Source organism: Tamandua tetradactyla, chromosome 6 (assembly GCF_023851605.1).
Source record: "Tamandua tetradactyla isolate mTamTet1 chromosome 6, mTamTet1.pri, whole genome shotgun sequence".
Lineage (NCBI taxonomy): Eukaryota > Metazoa > Chordata > Mammalia > Pilosa > Myrmecophagidae > Tamandua > Tamandua tetradactyla.
Genome location: NC_135332.1, coordinates 36,414,173 through 36,441,213, shown reverse-complemented (window position 1 = coordinate 36,441,213; position 27,041 = coordinate 36,414,173). Strand labels below are relative to the sequence as shown.

The window sequence follows — 27,041 nt, the reverse complement described above, 5'->3', positions numbered from 1 at the left end:
CTTTAATTATCTTATCTCCATGGAGATGTGATTCAATCAATGTGGGTATTAAACCTGATTAAGACCCCCCAGGTGGGTCTTCATTGGTTTTATTGGAATCCATTAAAAGAGGAAGCACTTTGGAAAAAGCTAGAGAATAACAAGAGAGAAAGCCACAAGAATCTGAGAGAGCCGAGAATGCCACAGCCCCACGAAGTCCTCCAGAGAGTCCACCAGCCAACGACTTTTGGAGCTGAAGAGAGAAAACGCCTCCCGGGGAGGAAGTAACACAGATGATGCCGTGTTCACCATGTGCCATTCCAGCCAAGAGAGAAATCCTGACTGTGTTCGCTATGTGCCTTTCCACTTGAGAGAGAAACCCTGAACTTCATTGGCCTTCTTGAATCAAGGTATCTTTCCCTGGATGCCTTAGATTGGACATTTCTATAGACTTCCTTTAATTGGGTCATTTTCATGGCCTAAAAACTGTTAACTTGCAACTTATTAAATTCCCCTTTTTAGAAGCCTTCCATTTCTGGTATATTGCATTCCAGCAGCTAGCAAACTAGAACAGTTGTGATAGAGAAAAATAACAAATTATTAGCTATTTTCAAATCTTTCCCTTTTTGTATCTTCTACAGAAGGTGAATCCCCAGGAAGACCCTTTGTTTGGTTTAACTGAGTGATTGTTGGGGATATAAATGGCAGAAACCAAAAAAGAAAGGTAGAATTTCTTTGCATGGGAAAACGTACAGTTACAGTTCTCTGGGGAGTGAAGAGGTTCCCCCACTGGTGGCAAAGAAATGTTGGGTGAGAAAATGGGGTTACTGGGAGAAAGAGATATGCTATTTGCCATGTGGAATAGTAACCTTAGAGAAAAAAAGATAGTTGTGATGTGAAATGCAATTCTGTTTTCCACAACCATGAGAAACTAGTAATAATTGGCATTATTCTTCTGTGCTTTTAGGGAATCATATAGGCTTGTGTTTCTTTTCAGTTATAAGAATGCTATAAGGCAGATGCAAGGGCTAGTCTAAGGAGGCCCAGTTGCATTTGGATACAAATAAATTAATGACTCTCGCTCCACAAGAGTGGGTAAGTTTTGGAGCAACATCTTTCAGTGTGTAGAAGTTACTGGGCTTTCATGGGCATTCATACCAACTTACTTTGTTTTTTTTCTCACCAAATGAAGTTAGGTTTCATCTTTGCTGCCAGTTCTTATTTATCATGAACAAACAGAATAGCTGAGATCATACAAGGACCCTAAGAAGCTCTCAAATCTTTTCAGTTAACTTTGGCAGAATTAAAAAAACCTCCCAGGTTGATAATTCCCAGTGGTTTCCTATTACCCCTACATAATAAAGAAAGATACATATAGATAAATGGCCAAAAGACCCCAGTTCAGGGGCATCTGCATTTGGTTAAATATATTTCTTTATTTTTTGAAGCTGAAGCAAAAGTTTACACATGAGTTCCCTGTAGACTTATAATCCAGTCACAAAGTGAGGGCCCCGAGTAGTTTTGTGGTCTCTGAACCCTATTTTGAGAAACTTTTGTTTTGTTGGTCTTTCAGGGTTCTCTCTGCATTCATTCAGTGGCTTGCTTTGTTGGTTCCTCTGCATTCACTCAGTGGCATTCCCATCATCACCCCCCAAACCTTCTTTTGAAGGAAGGGCTGCAGCAATCCTGAACTTCTCTCCTTAGCAGAGACTTTAACACTGTCACAAGACAGTCAGTTTCCTACATTCAAATAGTGTTATTGGTGGGGGGGGGGGGGGGGGAGGACAACCACAACAAACAACAGAATGTCATTTATTTGATTACCTACTGAGAAGAGAATACATTTCAATGAAGTAACGAATGACACTCAGTGACATACTGTAATGAGGCATGGAGGGGAAAGCACTGGGCTCAGAGTCAGGAAATCTGGCCTCAAGCTTGGACTTTTTCACTTACATTCATAAATTTAAAGAACTCCCAAAATCTCTCTGAGCCTTCACCACTTAATCTATAAATAGACATGATGATTACTACTTCACTGGATGGTTTTAAGGAGAAAATGAGATAATGGATGTAAAAGTTTCAGACCCATGTTAGAAGTAGGATCTATGGAACTGTTATACATCCCTCTACCATGTGGTCTTATCTCTGAATGAAGTCATTTTCAGATGAACACAGTTAAGAGTAATAAAAATAGGATTCCAAACTTTACTTTTTGGAAACATTAAAGTGGTAAACTGAAATATGGTCCCCCAAAAGATATCCACATCCTAATGCCTGGAAACTATGAATATTATTTTATATGGAAACAGTATCTGTGAAGATCATGAAGTTAAGGAATTTAAATGGGGAAATTAATCTGGATTATCAAGGTGGACCCTAAATGCAATCACATGTATCCCTACCAGAGGAATACAGAGGGAGTCTTGACTACATGCAGAGTAGGAGGCAATATGAAGACAGAGCACAGACAGATTTGAAGATGCTTCAAGATTGGAGTGATGTGACTACAAGCCAAGGAAACTGGGCAGCAACCTGGAAAAGACAAGAAATAGATTCTCCCTTAGTGTCTCCAGAGGGAGCATAGCCCTGCCAACATCTTGATTTTAACCTAGTGGTACTGATTTCAGACTTCTGGCCTCCAGAACTGTAGAGAATAAGTATCTGTTGTTTTAAGCTACTAAGTTTGTGTTAATTTGTTATAGCACTCTCAGGAAACTAATATAGACATTCCATCCATACTCTCAGCAAAATTTTCTTTCCTCTTCCTCCTTCCTCTCATATCCCACAATTCTATAAATCCTCTCACTTTGTCAAATCCCTCTCCACTTCACAAAACAACTTTAACAACCCTCCCCAGATTGTACAGTATTTTTTTTGTCCTCTCTCCTCTACATCATGCAGCTCTCTATAGCCTATCTGCCTAAGTCCTTCCCTTTCTCTCTGGACCTGTTTTTTTCTCCCATTATCCCCTTTGAAAGTCTAGGAACTGGGCACTTCTCAAGGTCAGGAAATATGAGCAAAAGACAAAGAAGGAAGACTTTTTTTTCCCTCCTTTTCAGGAAAGGGGAAAGACTGGGATCATTTACATTTTAATAATTGTTTTACGCTGTCATATTTGCAAAGAGACAAATTGTAAGCCAGTAACGATCTGAGATCAGAGGTTCAATGAACCTTCCCCTAGAGTCTAGAAGCAGAGCTTGGAGCAGAGCTCCTCGTCCCCTACTTTCTGACTGGCTGATCACAGCCCCAGAGACAGGTCCCAGGTGCTTCCTAGTGTGGTCAGCAAACTGTCCAGGAGCTCTGTCTCCCTCAGCAAGCAGAGCAGCTGTTCTCCTAAGCGTCTGTTCTGCAGCTGGCGTCTATTCCCTTGCAAATTCTTTCTTCTAGGCACAGGCAGGGCCCACGCAAATACACTTCTGCAATTTTGCAGGAAAAAAAAAAAGAAGTATATGTCTGAGCTCAACAACGTCATATCCCACTAATGCAGAAAACTTCTGTCTTCCTTTCTCACAACCCTAATTGCTGAATCTAATCAAGTACCTGTTTTCTGCATATATACTAGGGATTCCTTCTCAGAAACAGACTCAAATATGCAGGTGTGTGTCATGTTTCATACAAAATGGCATCTTGTGTTTCATTTTTATTTTTTTTAGTCTTGATTTTACGTGGAGGAGAGGGTTCACCAACAATGAGGCTGATTTAAATTTGCGATCATATTGTTTAAACAAGCCACTTGAAATTAGTCTTTTTATTTTTTTGTGGAAGAGACCACTGTAGGTCATAGTGTTTTATTCTAGCCAATCATTAGGTTTTATCTCACTCATTTTTTTTTCCATTGGGTAAATACCATTCACACTGGCATGTTTCTAAACCTAGGTGACCCCTCACAAATTTCCCTCTTACCAGCTACTTCTCTTCATTGTTCAAATCATTCTCCCTGACTGAAAGGCTGTGTCAAGTCATGTCCATCTCCAGACTTCCTTCTTTCTAGCACCTCCTACCCTAATTAGCCCCATTTTGCACATTACTAATTCATTGATATGATTTGATTTGGTTCATTGTTTTTAAATTCTTATGTTATTTCATATAACTATTTTTCATCTTCTTTGTTTAACCATTTCCTTAGTAACTATCTCCCTTTTGCACCCGTGCACTTAGCGTAACATAGCAGATTAGGAGACTTTCAATCCATGCTCACTTTCCTTGTGAAAAAAAAAAAAGAGAGAAGTGTTCTAACATAAATGCACTTCTTTAAAACTTAGGGAGGCAGGTCTATTGTACAGAAAGGGGCTAGGATTTTAACATTAGATGAAGCTAGGTTTGAATCCTGGTTTTGTCTTTGTCAAACTACCTATTCTCTAAATGCCTCAGCTTCCTTAGAGTAAAAGGAGATTTAAGATGACGCCTTTGTGATGCTACTTATTCTCTAAATGCCTCAGCTTCCTTCTGATGGGGTTCTTGGAAAGATTAATTCAATAACCATGGAAAGTATCCCTCTAGTTCCTGGCACTTGAAAGGTGTTAAAGGAAACTAGAATTAAAGTGAAAGCAGTTTCCAGCTTTCAAATGATAATGTCCCCTTGGAAGTATCATATTTGAGGTGTAGAGGGTATAGATGTGAACAGGATACCTATAAGGTAATACACGAAAATTCCAGGAATGATGAGGGAAAGCCTCACCAAATCACTCATTTATTCGCTGTCTGATGAACAACAAACCCTCTGAGTTTAGAATGCTTAGCGAAAAGACTCTGACTCAAGTTTTTTTTTTTTTTTTTTTTGGTGTATTCGGAGGGTTTCCGCAATTTGAATAAAAAATAAAAAATAATTAGGATATCTGTGGAGGGTTCGCTCCTCTTTGTAGTTCTCATTGAATCTCATAGGTAGACGAGATCTTAATGATCTCAATCTCCTCCTAAAACAGACGAGGAAAGGTTTTTAAATCTGCCCTGGAGCCACAGATGGCTTTTAAAACGAGAAAGGAATAAGTGAATGGAGGGATGGGGAAATGAATGATGAAGGAAGGACGCAGAGCCGAAACTAGAACGTAGACGGGGTCCTCGTTTGCTATTTCCTTCACAACTGCTTTTAGTCCTTGGCCCAACTCCTCCTTTCCGATTTCTCTTCCTCTGCCCCCAGCCTCCTCTTTTCATCGTCCTATTCTATTTCTTGAAGCGCACGCCCTCCTTCACGCCCCCTTGCCTCATCCCTCCCCCTCGGCTGCGAAGCCCCGCCCCGCCTCCGGGGCTCGGAAGGATGAATGGCAGCGCTGCCGCCGCGCCGCTCGGGGCGCTGATTGGCCGTCCGGCGCGCTGACGCGCTGGCGGCCGCGGGAGCACGCAGGCAGGCGGAGCGCGCGGGGGTGGAGCCGGGCTCCGGGGCGGGGCGCGGGCGCCCGGGGGCGGAGGAGTCGGGGAGGCGGGAGGCGCCGGGGCCGTTTAAGCGGCCTCCCTCCCGCCCCTAGCCACCGGGTCTGGCCCCGGTCCTGTCCCGACCCCCGGCCTGGCCCACTCCCGCTCTGCCCCGCCGAGCGGACCCGCCGGGTACGCGGGCGGAGTCTGGAGCAGCTCAAGCCCATGAGGGCCGCGCGCTCGGCCGCCGGTGCTGACGAGACGGAGCTCCCCGGCACCCGAGGAGGAGCGGAGGATCAATGCGGTTCAAGACTCGATTCCAGCGGTGAGAGGGATGGCGCCCCCTCCCCACCCCGCAGCCCGTTCCGGGAGTGGGTCCCTAGATCCCATCTCTCCCCTCGTGGGTCCCGACGCCTCACCTGGATCTGTACAGCCGTGGATTCCACGCCTTGGCCTGGGGCCAGATCCCGCGGGATTCTCTGCACTGCTCTCCCTAGGCGATCTCCTTCCTTTGAGGACCGAGATCTCTTACCTGACCCGGGGTCCCCCTCGCAGTCTGTAGACTTCAGATGAATTCCCAGAGCCTGGACGCCGATCCTGCCTTCTTTCTCTGGAATCCCATTGCTCACCCGGCTTTACCCTTCTGACCGTCATCCAGACGAGGCTGTTGCTTCCTCTGGGAACGCGAACCTCAGCCCCAGGCGCCGCCCTCAGGTCCCCTGACCCGGGCTTTGGCCTTCACCTTCTTAGCCTCGGGGTGGGGGGCTCCCGGGGCGCTCGGAACCAGAGCTGGGCAGCTGCTGCGCCCTGTAACGAGATTTGCTGTAAAGTGGGGGTGCCGGGCGTTTTAGGGGCTTTGTAGGTGAACCTCCCTAGCAACGGGGAAACTGAGGCACTCCGGGCTTGCTTAGCCCTGACTGGCTGCGACCGGGCCTTGTTGGTTCTCGGGCTTCGGGTCGCAGGTCCGTGCTATTTGGGGCACTGGGAAGGGGCATGCCAGCTAGCCTTCGCCTGGTGAGACCTGCAGTTGAGGCGCCTCTGCGTTAGGGAACGAGGAGGAACCGAGGAAGCGCCACCGGAAGGCTGGCCGGGCTGCTCATTCACTGGAGAGCTGGTGGGAACGCCAGCCTGGGAGGCACCGTGTGGCCTTGCTCCCGGGGACCTCTGGGCTCTGCTGTCCAGCACGGGATGTAGGCTGGTCCACGGCACCGAGTGGAAACTCTGGCCGTCTCTTCCAATTCTTTTTCGTTGAAGTAGGTGAAAGTTCACCTCTCCTGTGTTTGTGGTAACTCTCCATCCCTTTGTCTGAATCGGGCAGCCGTCCCTGTTCCTAGACCTTCACCCACCAACAGGCTATCTCAGTGTGAAGTGACAGGGGGAATTTGGAAGAAGGAAAGAAATGCATTAACTCTTTCAAGAAAGTTACTATTGAGTTTTAGGCACTGCTTTTAATTTCAAATATTTTAATTGCACTTTTTTTTCACTCGCACTCTGCATTCTTCTCTACATGTCCGTTCACCCTATATACTTCTCTCATTCCTCTCCCAGTCCCGAAGTGTGAAGGAGCTTTAAAAAAAAGGTACACAGGAGCGGGCCACGGTGGCTCAGCAGGCAGAGTTCTTGCCTGCCATGCCAGAGACCCAGCTTCGATTCCCGGTGCCTGCCCAAGCTAAAAAAAAAGATGTATGGGATGAGTTGTGTGTGTGGACTGTACCTTCAAGAGGGGAGTTGGTTCAGAAACTTAGATTGACTTCAGGATATTGATCATCACGCAGAGTGATGCCTGGCACTATTCCCCAGGCGGAACTAATGAGTGTTTCTACGGGCAAAGAAGAAGGTTGGTGTTTTTTCTTCAGAACATGAGGCCTTAATGAAAACTGGAGGGGCTTTAGGGAAGAATTGACATGCATTCAGGCATGGTCGATGAAGCCCTGTACATGTGGTTTTTTTAATTTGGTTTTACTTCTCTGCACATCTGTGCTCTTCCTGTTTTCAGAGAACAGCAACAATATTCTGTGACATTACCCCTTACCTGTTTGATTGTATTTCTTTCCTATCCCTTTGACTTTTCTAAAGAGGGGAAAAAAAAAAAAACCTGTTACATAGGCACAAACATTAAAACGGTGTTAAAAGAAAAGGAAAGGGCAGACCACTGTGGCTCAGCAGGCACAGTTCTGGCCTGCCATGCTGGAGACCCGGGTTCGATTCCCGGTGCCTGCCCTTGCAAAAAAAAGGGAAAAAACCAAACCTTCCTTCTGATCCTACCAACTCAGTTGACTGAATTATCTTGTTTTTACTGAACACTGATCTATCTAGTATAATTGGTATTATAGCTTTATTCACTTAAAAATTACAAGTACAGGCAGGCATTTTCTTATATTTTGGTATAGATTTTGTGATTTTCTCCGTGGCTGCACAATATTAAATACAGTGGGTTCTTAACAGTTCCTTTCTTGTTGACATCTAGACCTATCCAGAATTTCTTTGAAGATTACATGATCCCATAATTTCCTGTTTTTCTATTATTAACTAGATGGGAAAGATTTTTTTTTTCCTAAGGATCAATTTGAACTTGGGAAGAAAGCCTGCAAATAAAATGTAATACAATAACAATGTCCTGATTTTTATGATCCCACCTTAAAACATTGAGAATACTAAAGCTGTGTTCATTATACATCCTTTGGAGTATTCAGGATAGTTTACAGGTGGGTAAATTACAAAGAAACTGAAGGAAAGAACACATTTTCTTTGAATGGATGTGCTCCTTCTCTTGACAAATTGTCACTACTTGGATTAAGGAGCATTTGCAATAAAGACATTTCATTAGGCCATAGTTTGTAGCTATGCCTAAGCTACAAGAAAATTCGGAACAACTTGCTGGTTTGTTCATAATGGAATCTTGGTGATTCTTGTCCTGCTTTGGGTCAATTTCCACAATTGTGCCATTTCTGCTGAGGAGGAGGAGAACATTAAAGAAACTTAGCCTGCCCTCCTAAGTGGGGATCTTTATGCATGCATGCCTACTCAAAAAGATTAGGATGGGAAAATTTCCACTGGAACACAGAGAACATATTTTAGCTTTCTGCCCTTCCATACTTGAGTCTTCCCACAGCATTCTCTCTCTCTCTCTCTCTGTCACACAGACACACACACACTCATTCACTCACTCATAGTCATTGTCCCTCTATCACAGCATCTTCAGCTGGTGATAATAACTGCCAACATTTATTGAGTACCTATCTGTGCCAGGCACTGTCTGGGTTCTTGTATATTACTCATCTCATCCTCAATTGTGATCCTGGGAGACACACATTTTGTACCCATTTTATAGAAGAGTAAACAAGGTTAGAGAATTAAAGTAACTTGCCCATATTCACACAGCTAAGAAGGGAGCGGGCCCAGGGGTTCTCTTTTTCCACTGCTTATGCTGCCAGCTCACCCCTTTCTTCTTATCTCCCTGTCCCCACCATGGCATCTATGTGTACAATGTATAAGTTCAAGATCTGCAGAGCTTCTACTTTATCTTCTTGCTGGTGCTTTCTCATTTCTCCAGCCTTGCAATAGAAAATCTAAGGAAAACGATGTCCTTTTTATTAGGCCATTCTTGGGACCCCCAGTCAGCTTCAAAAATTGAATATATGGGAAAGCCTCCTATTCTAAATCATTAGGATATCTTTTAGGCCTGCCTATTGTCTTTTGTGCATGTTCTCATAACATTGGCTCATTGACATGGGGTAGTTGGTCTTAAATATACCTTCTCCTATATTTAATAATTAAGTCAAGACCTCTACCACCACTATCACCATTCCTGGCAGTGGGCACTCTTCATGAACAAGTATGCTAAGGAGCTAATACGCTGCAGTGAGGTACTGTGAACAGGTGTCAGCTTATGTTAGTACCATGAAGTCATAGTGAAGGCACCCTTAGAATGTCCAATGTCTTGACCCTTAAGAATTCCCTTTTCACGAGATTCAGGGTTCTTTTGGCTCTCAGACTGCCTGTTTCTCTTTATTAAATACAGAACTTGCTGAATCCCAAATAAAACTAGTTGACAATGGGATATTGCTTTGTTAAAATAGTTTAGCAGTGGCCAGAATGTCTATCTTTCTATTCACTCATTCAACAATTACTTACTAAGTGTCAGCAATAAGCTAAGCACTATGCTTGGGGTTGGAGATGAATAGGTGAACAAGACAGCCCTCATGAAATTCACATTATACTGGGAGAAGACGAAAAAAAAAAAATTAGCAGGGCTTTTAAAAAAACAGGTTATTGGGTGGTATAATGGTGGCTCAGTGGCAGAGTTCTCACCTGCCATGCCAGAGACCTGGCTTCGATTCCCAGAGCCTGCCCATGCCAAAAAAAAAAAACAACAAAAAAACCCAGATTATTACTAATTTTGATAAGGGCTCGTGGAGGACTGAGGGCTGAAGTGATACTTTTAGGTGGGGTGGCCAGGAAAACCTCTCCAAGGAGGTGACATTTGAGCTGAGCTTGAAGGATAAGAAGAGCTGAGCAGTCTAGAAAAGAATGTCCCAGGCAGAAATAAACAGAAAATGGAAATACCTGGAGGCACGCAAGACCTCAGTATGTTTGGAAAGCAGAAAGAAGGTGGTGTGGCTGGAGCAGAAGGAAGAGGAAGTGACACCCTGAAGTTGGAGAAGACCTGAGGCCAGACCACATAGGGCTTGTGTGCCATGCAGGAGTTATCGTGGTATCCAAAGTGATTTGGGAAGCCAGAGGTAGATTTTTAAACTTGAGTTGGGTGTCTGTGGTGTGATCATATTTTAATAGATTATTGTGACTGCTGTATAAAGAAGAGAGTTTATATGCAGGCAAACCAAAAGGTCAGTTAAGAGACTGTATTTTTGCAGATCAGAGATTATCGATGTCTTGATTAAAGGTAGCAACTGTGAACTGTACATTTTCTTTTTTGCATGAGCAGGCACCGGGACTCGAACACGGGTCTCCAGCCTGGCAGGCGAAAATTCTGCCTGCTAAGCCACCGTTGCAGCACCCTAAACTGTACATTTTGAAGGTAGCATTGACAGTACTTCATTTGGAGAGTGAGGAACCCACAGGAATCAAGGACACCTGTGATTTGATCTGAAATCAGGAATCAAGGACACCTGTGATTTGATCTGAAATCAGCTGGTGGGTTGGAGATCCATTTTCAAAGGGCACAGTGCTTTGGGCCAAATTTAAAGTATGCTGAGGAGTTTCCCTTGACCCCTTCGCATTTTTTCACTTTCTCTATAGTTTCTGAAGTTCCCTCACAGGGAAAGGGGCATCCTAAGGACACTGGTCAAGGAGTAGGCAAGAGAGGACTGAAAGAAAAAGTGAGAGGATGAATGAACTTAATAACCTTATTAAGTATGGTCCCTTTATCCAGGATTAAATCACCTTCCCCACCCCCCAACCTCCTAAAGCATGCTGGAATCCTCTGCTGGAGCATTAGATACCCATTAGGGTTACTCTCCGTCAAATGGGGATGTCTTCCGAAAATGGTGCTATTTTCTATAACACTTGATAACCTTTCTTTCTTTTTTTGGCAGTGGGGGAGGGAATAAACTCAGTGTGTGGGAGTTCATTTGCATTTTACATCTGCTTTTCCATTTAGGTCATAGGAGTGATTTCTTCAGGAGGTTTTGGAGGAGGCTTGATTGCACCCTGTCAGATCAGAGAAAAGTGGAAAACTTGTATTATAAATTTTCCTGCAGAGCCCTTGTACTGTTTGTCGCACTGAGCCTCAAATAGTGAATCGTTCTTAGAATAGTTACTTATTGCCCAAATCTAGCCCTGTTCATGACTACCTTAAGGCACCATGGGTGGAATATTTTTCAGTATAATTTCTGACTTTATTTTTAACCAGTTATTCCAGGTGAGCTAGGACTAAGCTGTCACATACATGGCCCCTAGCTTCTTTGCTTTTAAGGAGGAAATGTGAAAGTCTATCCCTGTTGCTATGTAATGGCCTATTTTTAGATTGGGCTGCCAGAGATATAAATTGCTATTTTAGTCTGCAGCTTGGTGATGGGTAGATAAACCCTTTTTACTGCTACTCAGTTTAGTGCTGCCAGTTTAATCTAACCTTAACCACCTTGGAGGCTCCCTCTTTGCCCTTTAAAATTCCTAATAGGATATGCTACTTATAGCTCTGTTATTATGTCTCAGGGTAATGATGTTGTAGGACCTTGAATGCTTGGAATGCTTTTAAAGCATTCTTCCCAAGAGTATAATTATTTTTCTTTTTACTAATAAGAGCTGTATAGCAACACTCTTGTCCCTTAGGAAATTAGTAAAATTATTTAAAGGATTATCATGGGATAAGAGGTGAGGCTTGAAATTATTCATCTGCATGAGAGAATAGATAGAATAAATTCTGAGGTAGCGAACTATACATTTTCCTTAAACAGTTTCCAGACCATCTGTGAATTCTAATTCAATAAGTATATATTTTGTACACCAGTTAGATCGCTAATCCGTTGATGATTCAGGTGAAATATCACTTTCCCAGTGGATTTTCCACCTCAGTATCCATTTCCCAGTGGATTTTCCACCTGAGTATCTGGGTTAACAGGGACTGTCATTTTCTCTCTTTCTTTCTTTCTTTTTTTTGCATTGGCAGGCACTGGGAATCAAACCCAGGTCTCCAGCATGGCAGGTGAGAACTTTGCCTGCTAAGCCACCGTGGCCTGCCTCATTTAGTTTTTTATTTGACTTAAGGAAGACTGGCCCTTCTCAGTTCAGAAACAATGTAGGCTAGTCTTTTGCTCATAACCTTGCTACTGTTTAGAATGGTTTAACCATGGATATTAGTCGGTTTTAGCAACCTAGCTCTGCTATTTGGTTCAGCCTGTTACCATTTTTCATAGTGTGAATTAATACGATTGTGAAGTCAGAACTCCTTAGAGACAATTAACAAAAGTCTACCTTAAACAAGCTTGAGCAATAGGATAGTTTATTGTAAAAAGCCTCTTGACACTTTGCAGACTCCTATAGCACAGAAAGGCATCTGGGCCCTGAGACTCTGTCAGGGCTCTTGATCCCTTGTTTGTTTCTTGGTAACTGCTTCTTTCCTAGTACATTCAGAGAGCTTTTTTTTTTTCGCTCCTTCTGAGTTTACATTTCCCTTCTTCCAGAAAGCAGCTTGATCAAACCAGAATCCCTCATAAACCTTGAATGTGTAGGAAGTGGGTTTGTGGGCGCATGCCCACCCACCTACTTAAATGGAAGCATGCTGTATGTCTCTTCAGGTTCTGTGGTACTCTTGCTTTTCACTGTGTTGCTGATTGTCAAGTCAGCCCAAAGGGAAGTATGGAATATGACTATATGTCTATGTGTGTAACAGAGTTGGATATTTAGATACATACATATCTCAACATTATAGCTAAGGTATCATATTAGTCACGTGTTTGGTTTTTGAATTTAGGAAGAATGCATGTGAAAATATACCTGTGTTTTCAGGTGGCCTAGAGGTAGCCAGGTATCATTCATTAAAGCTGCCTGGTGCCAGAATAGGTAATGCAATATAGGGAAACTAGCTGGGCAAAGGCCTGCTAATGGTGGGATATGGTGTTCAAAGATCTACGTGTATAAAGTTTTATACATTTTGAGAAATAAAATAGAAGTCTTTCACTTGTATTATGTCTCATTAAGGACAACAATTAACATTTGTAAAGTTTAGAAAAATTCCCTTGATTACTATTAAGATTTGGTTGTGCCTTCCCTCTTTTGTTTCTTTTTTTTCTTTCTGAGTGTGGAGGGTGCCAGTGCCGACTGAGGAGGGTGGATATGGTTTCTTTTTTTTGGGGATTGGTTGGTAGATTTTTATTTTGAAAAAACTGAAAGAATACTTAATCCAATGATTAGGGCATTTGTTTTAGGATCATTGCTGTGGGCTCAGTTTACACCTTTTTAATGGTTTTGGTTTTGTTCCTGTAGCTAGGCATTTCCAGCAGGCACCTCTTCATTTACAATAGAACAAGCAACCATTGGCAGAACAATTCCCCATTGTTCTTTACCCTGAGCTCTTTTCACATGATGACTCTTTGTCTTAACAGGTTCATGAACCATCGGGCTCCAGCCAATGGCCGTTACAAACCAACGTGTTACGAACATGCTGCTAACTGTTACACACATGCAGTGAGTATGAGTTTTCTGCCATTTCTATCTCACACAAAGGGTTTTGGTAGGAGGAAAGGGTAATTATCTTTAGTAACCTTAACACTGTTAATTGGATTTACCCATCTTTGTGACCTTACCTACCAATGTATTAGTGCTGGGCCATGTGACCAGAAACTGAGCAAGCAGAGCACGTTGAGTGCTCTAATCTGCAGTCAGCTTTATCCTGGACTTGCTTTCTCTGACAACATCTTCTTTTAAAGAATAATAATACTAAGTGTTGTAGTTATAGGAAAAGTAAAGATACCTGTGGATGAAAACTGTCACCCCTGGAGTGAAACAGATCACATTCTCAAGACAACCAACTGTGCTTACCTAGGAAGGATAGTTCACAGTTTGTTGAAAGAGGCATTGATTTTTTTAAACTAAGCGATCCCCTGAAACAGTCCCTCTGTTCCAGTGGCCATTGCTTCTTAGATCATATATTACTCCATAGTGTTGAAGAGAAGATGAATTGGTCCCTAAATTCTTAGTTCATTTTTTTCTTGTTTATAAAACTAAAACATGCTCATTATAAGAAACTTAGAAATACCAAAACATATATTAAAAAACAATCTACCCAGAAATGAACTATTAACACTTTGGTGCATTTCTTTTTTGTGTGAGTATGGTATATGTGAATATGTGTGTATTCTCATAGTTTCCTTTTAATATAAGCATTTTCTTAAATCATTATAAATTTCCTTTTTGTCTGTGGTTTCATTATTCCCTTGAAAAGTTGCATTTAGTGAGACGTGAGGGAAAAATGGTGACTGGTATATAGGGTGAAAACAAGAAATGGAGGAAGAGACCAATTTAGTCCTTTAGCGAAGAGTGTTTAGAGAGGCTAGCTAAATTATTTTAGACAGTGTGAGTACTATATGTAGATTACATACATATGCTGTTAGAATAAAAATTTACGTGAATTAAGGTTGTACATTTTCATTCCTTTAAGCCCCTCCCCCAAAGTGTAATAGGCACAGTGTTTTCTGTAAAGGAACCATGAAACTAATAAACTCTAAATAAGCTAGTTTTTGGTGGATCACTTATAATCTAAATGGATAATGTCATTTGTTCATTATTTAGCACAAATCAAACTTTATAAAGTATTTGTTTTGTGTATTATAAGAACAAAATTCAGATATTATTTGGTAATATACTGAAATGTTTTGCTAATTTATCACAAATGCCCTTTTTCTTTAGGTGCTAAAAAGATATTTATTTATCAATATGTATGAGCCTTGCTAGAACTTTTTTCTTTAGAAGAAAAAACAGTACCTGACAAGCTTGCCTTGGATTCCATAGAAGGCTTTAAACAATGAAATTCCCAGTAATCTCTTTTGTTGGACAATCTCACTGGAACTGATGGCTTAAATTCTGAGTATAGGAAGGATTTAGTGGAATTCTCGAGATTTGAACTGACCTCTGTCTCTGTCTTGACATACTTGTTCTTGTAAGGTAAACTTCACGGCATCAGAGGGTCAAAATGTTTTGAGTTCAAACTTTGTTATTGTTTTTATTTTAACTTTTTTATTGCATAATATAACATATATACAAAGCAAAGAAATAAAAAAGCAATAGTTTTCAAATCATTCTTCAACAAGTAGTTACAGGACAGATCCCAGAGTTGGTCATGGGCTACCATTCCATCATTTCAGATTTTTCCTTCTAGCTAATCCAGAATATAAGAAGCTAGAAGGAATAAATATTTTTTTATCATCACAATCAACTTTTAAAATCTTTTTTGTGAAAAATAGCATATATACAAAAAAGCCACAAATTTCAAAGCACAGCACAACAATTAGTTGGAGAACACATTGGTATGGGTTACAATTCCACAGTTTTAGGTTTTTACTTCTAGCTGCTCTAAGATACTGGAGACTAAAAGAAATATCAGTTCAATGATTCAGCAGTCATATTTGTTTGTTAAACCCTACCTTCTCTGTATAACTCCACCATCACCTCTGATCTTTCTGTACCATTCTTTAGGGGTATTTGGGCTATGGCCATTCTAATTTTTTCAAGTTGGAAGGAGCTGTCAATAATATGGGATAAGGAGATGGAACTAGCTGATGTCCTAGAGAGGCTGGGCCCTTTAGGTACCAGGATATATCTTGTCCAGGGATCTGTCTGGAGGTTGTAGGTTTCTGGCAAGTTACTCTAATGCATGGAAACTCTGTAGAATTTTATAATTTACCCTAAATGTTCTTAGAATTGGCTGGAATGGTTTTGTTTGGAGTTTGGCAAGTTATGATAGGTAGAAATGTCTAACTGAAGCTTGCCTAGGAGTGACCTCCAGAGTAGCCTCTCAATTCTATTTGAACTCTCTCCAAACTTTGTTTTTCAAAAAGCATGTCCTAATTTGATTTTCTGCTGTACCTGCTATACCTGCCTGGGCATCTATCTTTTATTCTTAACTAAACTGTCAATGAATTTAACAGAACTATAAGTAAAATTAGTTCCGAAGATAATTTTGTCCACAGAACCCTAAGAAAAGAAGATGCCTTTTGTTTTTTTGTTTGTTTTTAAGTGTGAGGCAGAATTTGGATATAGGAATATAAATTGTTGTATAACATTTAGTACGTGTGGCCTGTTTCTTCACTCATGGCTCCAATATGCATTCATTATTTTCTCCAGTTACCAACCACAAAATCATGGTGAAAATTACAGGAAAGTGCCCTGATAATTTCCATAATATTGACCAATAAAAATAATAATAAGTAATGTGTCTGTTACTTATCAAAATGTGGACCACTTAATATAATGTTGTGGTTATTGAGATGCACAGCTCACCTTTAGGAATAACATGTGCTTAAGATAGAATAATCGTTAACTTTTCTCTTTTGGATATGTCACGTTCTGAAGAATACTTGCACAGACTGAAGCTAAGGAATAACTGATGATACCTCCACATTAATTTTTTGGAAGGGAAAAATGTAATTAATTTATATCTCAATATTTTGGAGTAAAATTTCTAAAACAGACAAACAAAAAACTTCCATCATCATCATTTTATTCAAGAGCAGATAGTTTAACATGAAAAACGTAGAAAGGACATAATCTCAAAATAGGACATAAAGGAAATTCCAATAAATCAAATAAATTTTGTTTTATTAAAAACTTATGTCATTGTCTTTAATTTTTTCATTTTGCTCTGGTCCACAGAAAATTTCAGTTTTTGAAAGTTCATGCTGATCTTATCTGGATGACTTAATATTCTGTTGTAAGAGGGCAAAGTAGATGTTGGGGGATAAAAAAGAGATGATAAAATTGCTGAAGTTTCCATTCTGTACCAAATATATTTATTTTAACATCAAACAGTTTATTTCTCCTGATAATTTCTTTTATTGCTAAATGTTATACTCATATGGGGTATGAAATATTATAGAAGGCAAATTTCTCTCTTTCCGAGATTCTGATCTCTTAAAATTGTTTGAATAGGTGGGCCTTGAGAGGGGATTACTCTTGCTTATGGGAATGTGCTATTAAAACAGGATAAACCAGAACACTGTGTGATTCTGCAGTAGCCTCCCAAATTGGTGATCATACAGATCCAGATTAAATATCAGGGCATATGACTTGAACAATGAATTTGTTTGGTGTATATATCATTATACTTGCAGACTTGATTCATTCAGTTCCCGTTTGCTGAAATACTGGAATTTCAGTAGCTTCTGGGGGGAATAGAACATAATATTTAAAAGTCAGGATCTCCCTAAGAAATATGGGTACATGCTTCTCCTTTGGATATTTTAAGTAGTTACTTTGAATCAGATTAGGGAATAGGATGAAGTGTTTATTTGATGAAATTAGGATAAAGAGCATCTGTTTGCAATAGTTGAGTAAGTTGTATTCTTTACTCCTTTGTGTCCCCATCAGTTGACATAATTCCTGGACACTGATAGCACTACCTGTTTGCAGTGCAACAACTGACAACCGCATCTATCTGTCATGATTACCCAGGAAAGACAAATGTTTGTTTTAAAATTCTCTTTCTAAAACTGATCCTGGTAAGCCTACGAATTTTTATCACAGGTCTCAACTCAGTAAAACCCAGAATATTTCATTTTCTCTACCTTTCTCTCAGTTCCTCATTGTTCCAGCCATTGTGGGCAGTGCCCTCCTCCATCGTCTGTCTGATGACTGCTGGGAAAAGATAACAGCATGGATTTATGGAATGGGCCTCTGTGCCCTCTTCATTGTATCCACTGTATTTCACATTATATCATGGAAAAAGAGCCACTTAAGGTACGGAGAATGGCATTCCTGTTTCAACAGATCCAAATAGTAGACTCAACATGTTTCCTAGTCTCCTCACCGGGTTGTTTGGTCAAGTGAGGCTGAGGTGACATTTGCCTGTCTTGTAGACTCTAATACTCTCCCAGTATTCAGAACATTTCATTTGGATGAGACAGAGTTTGAAGGCCTCCATATGCATCTAAGAAGGCAGGCCTTTGCTCAGTAACCACAAATAAAATTGTATTGGTTTCCCAAGAATTACAGTTTAGAACCCTGAGAGCTATTTTCCAATGCTGTTGAACACTAAGGATTCTTTAAAGAGAGAGAGCTGTGGGGTAGTGAAAAAGTTCATAGAACTTGGAATCAGCAGTCTAGGTTTACCTGGCCCTGCCACTTAGTGGGACCTTTGGTAAGTCACTTGACCTCATGGGGCCTCAGTTTCTTCATCAGTAAAATGAGAATAATAATACCTCACTTACAGGGTGGTTATGAGAACTGAGTAAGAGAATGCATGTGAAAACACTTTGAAAATTAGAAAGGACTCTCTGAGATAGGGAGTATACTGGGGTTTAGGTTTATTATTTTGCAAATTTCACCCTTCAGAATTAGCATTTTACTAATCGTAGGTGGCTGTCAGACACATTCTAAATTCTGTGGCCCTCAGCCTCCCAATAAGAAAGACATAAAATGACAAAAGCATTCCTCTTCTGAGTGAAGGGTTAATTTGGAGGAATACAAAGGTAATAGAGCATCACATCATTTAGGTGGAAATGTGTGACCTATGAAATAGATTTTGCACAACTCAAAAGGGCAAAATTTCTTCTCAAAAAAGGATGATTCAGAGCAAATTAAGTGATTTAAAATAACGTTAGAATATAGCTTTTGGTTTTACAGAATGTCCAAAAATGCCTCAAACTATTCAAAGAATCTGTTATTAAAAAGATGCTGATTTAAGAACAGGATTTGGGGTTTATGAGATGATTACAGATTTCCTCACATGTAGAATCATAGAAATTTAGTGCTGAAAATTAGATATCACACCCCTTCATTTTCACTTGGGGAAATTGAGGCTCAGGGGATTGACCTGACTTGCCCTAGTCAGTGAGCCCAGGATCTTTGACTTACAGTCCTGTGTTCCTTTAAACATACTTTTCTTAATATTTCATATGGTTCATAGTCTGTAACCTTCTCCTATATGGTGATAGTTCCCTGGGCTTAAAATGAAACCATTCATGAGAACACTATAGACATACCAACACAAGAGCCATAAAAGTACCTGTCTGGCTCTTCAGGATGCCCAGAGGTTAAACTGGAAGCAGAACACTTCATTATCTTCTTGGCACAACCAGACGCTTGTGGTGACCTCGATTGACTTGTCTTTGATGTCTAGATTTCAGAATCAATAAAGAGTTGTAGATGCCGACTTCAATATTCAAGGCCTTCCTGCCATGGATTAAAGAGGAAAGTGTGATAGAAACTAGACTCTCTTGAACCTTGGAATAACACTGCTAGAATCATAAGCCACATGTAGATTTTTTTTTGCTCTGTATCTTTTTTTTTTTTTTGATATCCTAGAATAGTCCTGATCTAAATAAAGAAGAGGAGGGAAGTAGCAATTTATTGAATACCTACTCAATATTCAATAAATTATATTAAGTTCTATGCTAAACATACAGCTTACATTATCTCATCCAATGCTCATACATACCCTATAATAGAGATATCTTTTAGAGGAAAATGAAGATCAAGAGAGGTACATGGCAGATCTTGGATAAAATTACAGGCCTGACTTTACGTGCTGTAATACAGCACACAACATTCTAGAGAGCAAACTTAGAAAGGCAAGGCCCCAACCCTGGCTAGTAATCACAATCACCCAAGTGTTTAAAATAAGATTCTCCTCTCTACTCCATCTTCTAGCACTTCTAAATTAAGATTTTCTGGATTGGTGTCCAAGACTATATTATAAGCCCCCTGTGTGATTCTAACATTCAATTTGAGAAGCATTGATCTATTATTTGCTTTTTTTAAAGACCTGTGACCTAAATTATTATCTAGGCTTATGCTGTAGTTTCCGAATAGACTTAAAACCTATTCTTCCTTACAGATGTGTTTTTCACTTCTTGACTAACATGAGTCATCTTCTTTTCTACTTTTGTTGACGCTGTGTGTGGTACCACAAGGTGTAATGCTAGTGCTCCACCAAACCATAAATATTACCCCTTGGGCACTGAGAATGCATTCAAAGTGATGCTATGCACTCAACTTTAAAATTACTTCACTAAAAGACATATTCTGTCTAATCCATTTCACGAATAAAACTCAGTGAGCCAAGATCTTTGTACACTTCCTGACTTTTCAATTATGAAAGGAGGAACTTGATTACAAATCCAGGTGGCCACCCTCTTGCAGAAAATGAACAGTTTTTATTGTTTTTGTTGTTGCTATTCCTAAATTAGTTTCTGAACTTCCTTTATTACAACTTAGTATACTACGATATTTAAAGTAAAAGCTTCTTTAAAAGCATTCAAAGTGGAATGGATGTGAAGAATGTGCCTTCAGTTCAGGGGTGTTAACTGAGCATCATGACTTTGTGCCCTGCATTATTACGGAGTTGAGGGTGACTTTGCCATCAAGCAATTTCTTTCTGTTAGAGTGATAGGATGCACATGAAATGGAAAACACCAGAAAAGAAGGTTTTGGTTTGTTTTTTTTGTAACTACTTCAGAGTTGCTCATCATTGTAGGGTTCAGTTCATGTGTCTCTGACATGGTGAGAGTGTCTATTATATCTGGAATCTTAAAAATATATAAAGTTTCTATTTGTGACCTCATATTTGTCTAACAATGTTTTTTAAAAAGCTGTGTGATATTGAAGACCAAGATATAAATGCCATGAAAAACTAGAACAAGAATGGAAATTGCAACATTGTAGAGTGATAACCCATACTACTAGTTTAAAAATCTTTTGAAAAACTTAACCTGAGTTGTTTCATTTATTTTTCCACTAGGGCAGTGGAGCATTGTTTTCACATGTGTGATAGAATGGTTATCTATTTCTTCATTGCTGCTTCTTATGCTCCATGGTAAGATACAATCTTTTTATTTTGAAAATGCTTTTATCATGCCTAGAATTCTTCAGTCCTACTTTTCTCCTCAGTTTTATCCCTCCGTCCAGCCCTGTTTTATGCTCATACAGATACACTACAATGTGCATTTTTTCCCCAATTTGATTTACTTGTGTCAGATTGTAGATTTGAAGGGGAGAATATTGTTGTTCAGAATGCTTATCTTGGCATCACATTGTTCAAGAGGGAGTACTGTGAACTTGTGTGTCGGTAACATGCTCATTTTTGAATTGTGCACTATTTGCCTTTCCTATACAGTCTATATACCATGCTGCTGTTTGAAATTCTTAGTCATTGAATTGTTCCAGTGGAAATGCTATAAAACATGTATGAGGAAAGTAAGCTCACTTTTGAAATTTATACTATTTGCCTTCAATTCATTTCACGGCATAGCAATTGCTATATACCGAGTGCATTTCTCATTTCTTTAGCTATATGAATATGAGAACTAGCCAAATTATTTAGCTGTTTTAAATACCTAGTGTTCTGTTAAATTTTCTTGATCCTGCTGCCCTTTTGGTACAGACCAAAAATAACCTTTTGTTGCTTTAAAACCCATATTTATAGAAATGTTAGCTTTCTTCCCTCAAGGCACAGTCCATTTCTAAACACTCAGAAGTTCATATTATGCCATTATTAGAAACAGTAGGCCCCCAGATTCTGGCAAATGCTGCATCAGTCATTCAAAAGAAATTTAATTATCGATTGGAATAAAAAATAAGGACTTTTTCCCTAACACCATTTACTAAATTATAGGACTGGCTCACATTGGAACGAGACCACTTAAAGACTGTTGTGAAGTATATCTCAATTTAAAATAACTAAATACATTTGAAAGATTTTAAATGTTGGCTGAGGAATTGAATATTAATGTATGGAATTTGTTCATGTGTAGTCTTAGGCAAGGGATTCCTTTTTCATTTGGAAATATTAATTTTGTAGTTATAGTCAATCAGAACAATCTTCGCTTTTTCCTATATTTATTCTTAATACAAAATTAGTACAGGTGAATTTGCAGCATTTTAAAATTCAGGCTTCATAACAGTTCCCAGTTAAATTTGAACAAAATGTCTTCTAGCATGTATGTTTGGGATGATTCTTCTCATGTTCTCTCTTGGCAGAGAGATTGGTAATGGAGACACTTGGCCGGTATGTTTAAGTATGCTGCTGATATGTGATCCCATTTCAGGATTTTGTTCAGGGTTCTCTTTAAGCTTTGTAAGCAATCTGCTCCCAGAAACATTGTCGAAGGCAAGCGGGCTTTAACACAGTTTGCCTAAAAAGTAAAGTTGGGCGTCACAGGTATGCTGGTACTCATTGCTACATGTCTGCTTTTAGCTGTTTCTATTTTTAAACCATGTTGGAACTAATTCTAAGCCTTAAAGTTTGGCTGACAATTTTATCTTTGGTTATTAATTTTACCCATATACCTCCTTGTATATGGAGTGCCTTTTCCTCCTAGTACTCACTCTCCCAGTTTTCAGTGACTAGAGGAAAACACAAGTTCTTTGAATTTCCTTGATTTATCACTTCTATTCTTTGTTGTCATGTTTACATTTTTAGGTTAAATCTCCGTGAGCTTGGACCCCTGGCATCTCATATGCGTTGGTTTATCTGGCTCATGGCAGCTGGAGGAACCATTTATGTATTTCTCTACCATGAAAAGTAAGAGAAAATAATTTATACTTGATATTTTTTAAATTAACTACCTAAATTTTATCTACATTACAACACAATTACTTTTTATTTGGAGTTCAAAATAGTAGAAATACATAAATAGAATGTATATTATAAAAAATAAATCTTCAAAAACATTTGGTATTCATTGTTGGTGGACAGATTGCTTACGGAAGGAAATGAATAGCACATACGGCATGATGTAGTTGGACCTCATTTCTGACTGACTAGCTTTAAGTTCTGAGAGTCAGTTGTTGAATGAGATAAATGACCAATTTTCAAGGTTGCTGTGAGGACTGAAGATAATAGATATTATGTGTGCAGCATAACACTTGCTATGATAAGAACTTAGAAGGTGTTTCAAACTCGATTTCCCTGAGAAAGGGCATGTTTGGAAGAGCAACTAAATTCTGAATACCCTAACTTTAAGGTGCAATTTGAACCCATTAATCTTAGCTCATAATTGAACAATATAAAAATAAATTTATATTAAATTTAGTGTCTTAACCCTAGAGGAGTTTAAAAAGACCTTCATGTTTGAAAAATGAGGACATTCAGGACATGCTTTAGTGGCTCATCTGGAAGTAAGACCCAAGTGTCATAATTCCTATTCCATGGCCCTTTCCTTATATATCTGCATTTGAGAAACTCACACGTGAAATCATTGTCATTGAATATACAGTTTTAAAAATCTATTATCTATTGTGGTTGGCAAAATAGCTCTCAAAATTCAACAAAATTGTGTTTATCACAAAATGTTAAAAATGTGTTCCCATTTTAGAAGAAAGTGGTAGTTTGTACTAACTTCTCTCTGACTTTAAAATTCACCGTAATACCTTTTTGACCACAAGTAGCAATTCTGTGTTATGCTATACAGTATATATAAATCCAAGGGAACTGTTTCCATCTTGAGGTACAGCCCCCTGATTTATATCCTTGGATAAAATAAAAAGTAAAGTAAGGCAGCTATCTTTTCTTCTATTCCAGGCCTTCTGAAGTAAATCAAACATGTAAGCCCATTCTTTCCTATTTCCCTGGTTTGATTACTCTATTGTAGGCTTTGAGTATAAAACACCAAGAAAGAGCTATGTGAGTTGCTCTTGGCCACTTGATATTAGGGAGTACCTGAAATGCCCCAGGTACTGTTCTAAGCCCTGAAGATACAAGTAAAAATAAAAATTGGTCTCTGCCCTTGAGGAGCTTATAACCTAGTTTGATTACGCAGAAATATAAGTTTAATTTTAATATAATCAGACATTCTGTAGCCTAATGTAATGAGACTTACAAATTGAAGTTTGTGCAGATACAGAATAAAGAGACGAACAAAAATACAAACCCTTTTTCGTTAGAGCTGCTATTTCTTTGACATTGATAAACTGGGCCCCAAATTGTGTCCCAGTCCATCTTCATACCTTTAGTTTCTTGTACTTCTGAATTGGAGTGGGAATAAAAGCAAAGACTCTAGGATTCAAAGGGGGGAAATGCATAACTAACTTTGGGCAGAAAACATTTTCCTGTTGAGTTTGATTCCTGTTGAATTGAAAAGTTTCCTTTTCAATTCTTAAAACAAGTGCCAGTCCACTGTTACTCAATTACAGTATCTTAGTTAGAGGCTCAGTAGTCTTCTATTGGGAAAATGTGTTTCATTTGAATAGTTAAGAGTTTACATTTCTTTTTCAAAAGGAAAGAAAATTGGTATGGAAATGGTCTCAGTGTTATAGAAATATGTAAATTCAGTTAACTGAACTTTTGTCCCTACAGGTATAAGGTGGTTGAGCTCTTTTTCTATCTCACAATGGGATTTTCTCCAGCTTTGGTGGTGACGTCAATGGTAAGAAATATCTTCATTATTTTAGCTTATTTATTTTATTTTATTTAAATTCCTTAACATAACTATAGATATGATATGTAGCCTCCCTTTCTGAAGTTACAGCATTTCCATTAACTAGTGACTCAAAAGAAAAAAAAAAACGTAAAAAGCAAAGTGCCAGCAACTTGTACCACCTACTGTTTACAGTTTGTAAAATTTATAAATTTGGATGTTTCCTTCCTTATGGTAATCTTTTGTATTTGTCTCTTTTTGATGACCCTTTTTGTTTATGCCATTCCCGTCCCTGCCCTTCTTCCCCCAGAGGGTTATGTGAGTATAAAGATAAGCATTTCTGATTAAATCACTTACTGTTTTAACCTTAATCCATGGACAGAGTAAATTTTGAAGTTTCTTACAATGACAAAAAATATAAATAGAATTCTAACCTCAAGAGGTAATATATATATGTATAGTACTCTCTTCCCAACTGAATTACTGTTGAGATGTCTGTGTGCATCTGTCAATTAGAAACAAAAGCATGTGATTACAACATTAAGGTCCTATCCAACTGGTTAGTTGTGCCTTAGGTGCTACATTCTTTTGTCACTAGCCACTATATTGATTCAAGAAGTCACGAAGTGTTTAGTTTGAATTCTGTTTCCTCCCTGCAGTGGTCAGAAGAGCTGTACCTCTAATTTCATTGCTAATCTTATAGGCACATTATGAGAATGGAATTCTACTATACTTGGTTTTTGTCTGGTCATGAAAAAAACCTGTGAAATGTCTGGGAGTTCATGGATTTAGTGCTCCTTTTTTAGAGGATATGTTTTATGAGAATTTAACAATATTTTTCTTGGAAATATAAGGTTTATAATTACTTAGTACCAAAATATATATAGTTTAGTCGTTAAAGGCAGTAGAGGAAGGGGGAGGAGAGAATGATTGATATGAGAAAATCTGTTTTGAAAGCTAAATAACCAGAAGGCAATTCAGGACACCCAGAGCAATATAAGCAAAGTCTAATAGATATGTTACTAATCATTATAGTAGAACTCCACGATATCCTCTGAGTTTCATAAGAGCAAGTTTGTCTAGACTTTTTACTAACCTAAATCTGTAATTGGCATTTTCACAAATGATATAATAACAAGTGACTGATGTTTATGGGAATCCAGCAAGAAATCCTCACACTTGCTCTCATAGAATTTAGAATCAAACAGGAAAAGGCAATAAAAACTAAGTAAAACACTATCATAAAGTTTTATAATGTCTTTGATTGGGGAAATGGGATGTATCAGAGAAAATTATATTTAAGCTGATTCTAAAAGACAGGGAGGAGCTCAGAAATGGTGGGGGTGAAGCAAATGTTTAGAGAATATAACATGAAGGAGGTTCTGCAGGGGGGAAAGCTCTAGCATCTTTGAAGAATTGAAAATAGTTAATTGTTTGGAACATAGAATGTATTTACCTACAAATATGCACATGTATATGGGGGAGTAGTTACGCAGGTAGCATAGATTGCCTGTGATAAAACTGCGCAGCTAGACGGAGTCTAGATGAAAAGGACCTCTAATTAGCTGTCGAACTAACAAGGTAACTGTATACATGAAGACCCATACCTTTGGTTCCTTTCATAGCAGAATAATAGGTATCTGATATACCCTGTTTCCCTAAAGTACTATAAAACTGGAAAAAGTATATGAGGCAGTTGATTTTTGGTACAGGACCCTTTCTGTTCATCCCACTCCTATCCCCATCATTCTTCTCCCAGAGAGTTATGTGAGTATAAAGACAGGCATTTCTGATTAACTCACTTATTGTCTCAATTCTAATCCACAGGCAGGGTAAATTTTACCTTGAGTGAACAGAAATCAAGAAGTGAGCTTCAAATTCACCCCAGTTTTCTGGGCCACTTTCTGAACTGCCACAAAAGGAAGTGGAGTAGAGTACAGTGTAGGTGGAGGAAACAAAAATCAGCATTTTGAGGTACAGAGACAGCTGCAGTTTGTGGGACAGGGTATCATAGAGATGGGGTCTATGCAGAGAAGAAGCTCTAGTAATCTGCAAAGGGGGTTCCTTGATTCTTTGTCCAAATACTTAACTGAGTATGTGCAATAGTACCTGGGAGACTGTGAGGTAAATGGAGATTCCAGAAAGTGTACAATGCTGGGAGATATAAGAGTTCCAAGCAGCCATAATGGAGTAAAGAGACCATGCTGAACACCCCAAAGTCAGACTAAGACATTACAAGAAAAGAAAACTACAAACTATTATCCTTCATCAAAAAGGCGCAGAAGTCTTCAGGAAAATATTTACAAATCCAATTTATTAATATATTAAAAAAAAAATAACCAAGTTAGGTTTATTCCAGAAATGTAAGGTAGTTCAATACTTTAAAATCAGCCATTGAGGGTGCATGGGTGGTTCAGTGGTAGAATGCTCACCTTCCATGCGGGAGATCTGGATTCGATTCCCAGACCATGTACCACCCCCCCGCCCCCCCAAAAAAATCAGCCTTTGAAATTTGTCACATTAGAGAATCACGGAGGAAAACATATGATTATCTCAATAGATGCAGAAAAAGCACTTGACAAAATCCGGAACCCTTTCACAATTGAAAAATAAAAGTAGTCAGCAAACTTGGATTAAAGGAGGGAACTTCTTAAATCTGATTAGAGGCATATACAAAAAACC

At 39.1% G+C, this 27,041-nt stretch overlaps 1 protein-coding gene across 3 annotated transcripts in view; it reads left to right on the top strand.

Moving 5' to 3' along the window:
- Positions 1-27,041, top strand: part of MMD (monocyte to macrophage differentiation associated) — a 68,084-nt gene that overhangs the window by 35,233 nt on the left and 5,810 nt on the right. The window contains exons 1-6 of one of the 3 annotated variants that reach the window (XM_077164834.1): positions 5,398-5,656; positions 13,395-13,476; positions 17,582-17,742; positions 20,744-20,818; positions 22,424-22,525; positions 24,299-24,368. In XM_077164834.1, the coding sequence (XP_077020949.1) occupies positions 5,631-5,656; positions 13,395-13,476; positions 17,582-17,742; positions 20,744-20,818; positions 22,424-22,525; positions 24,299-24,368 (516 nt within the window). In that variant the 5' untranslated portion in view covers positions 5,398-5,630. Of the gene's footprint in view, positions 1-5,397; positions 5,657-13,394; positions 13,477-17,581; positions 17,743-20,743; positions 20,819-22,423; positions 22,526-24,298; positions 24,369-27,041 lie in introns of those variants that run through there. The other 2 variants (XM_077164835.1, XM_077164836.1) reach the window with 2 other exon arrangements.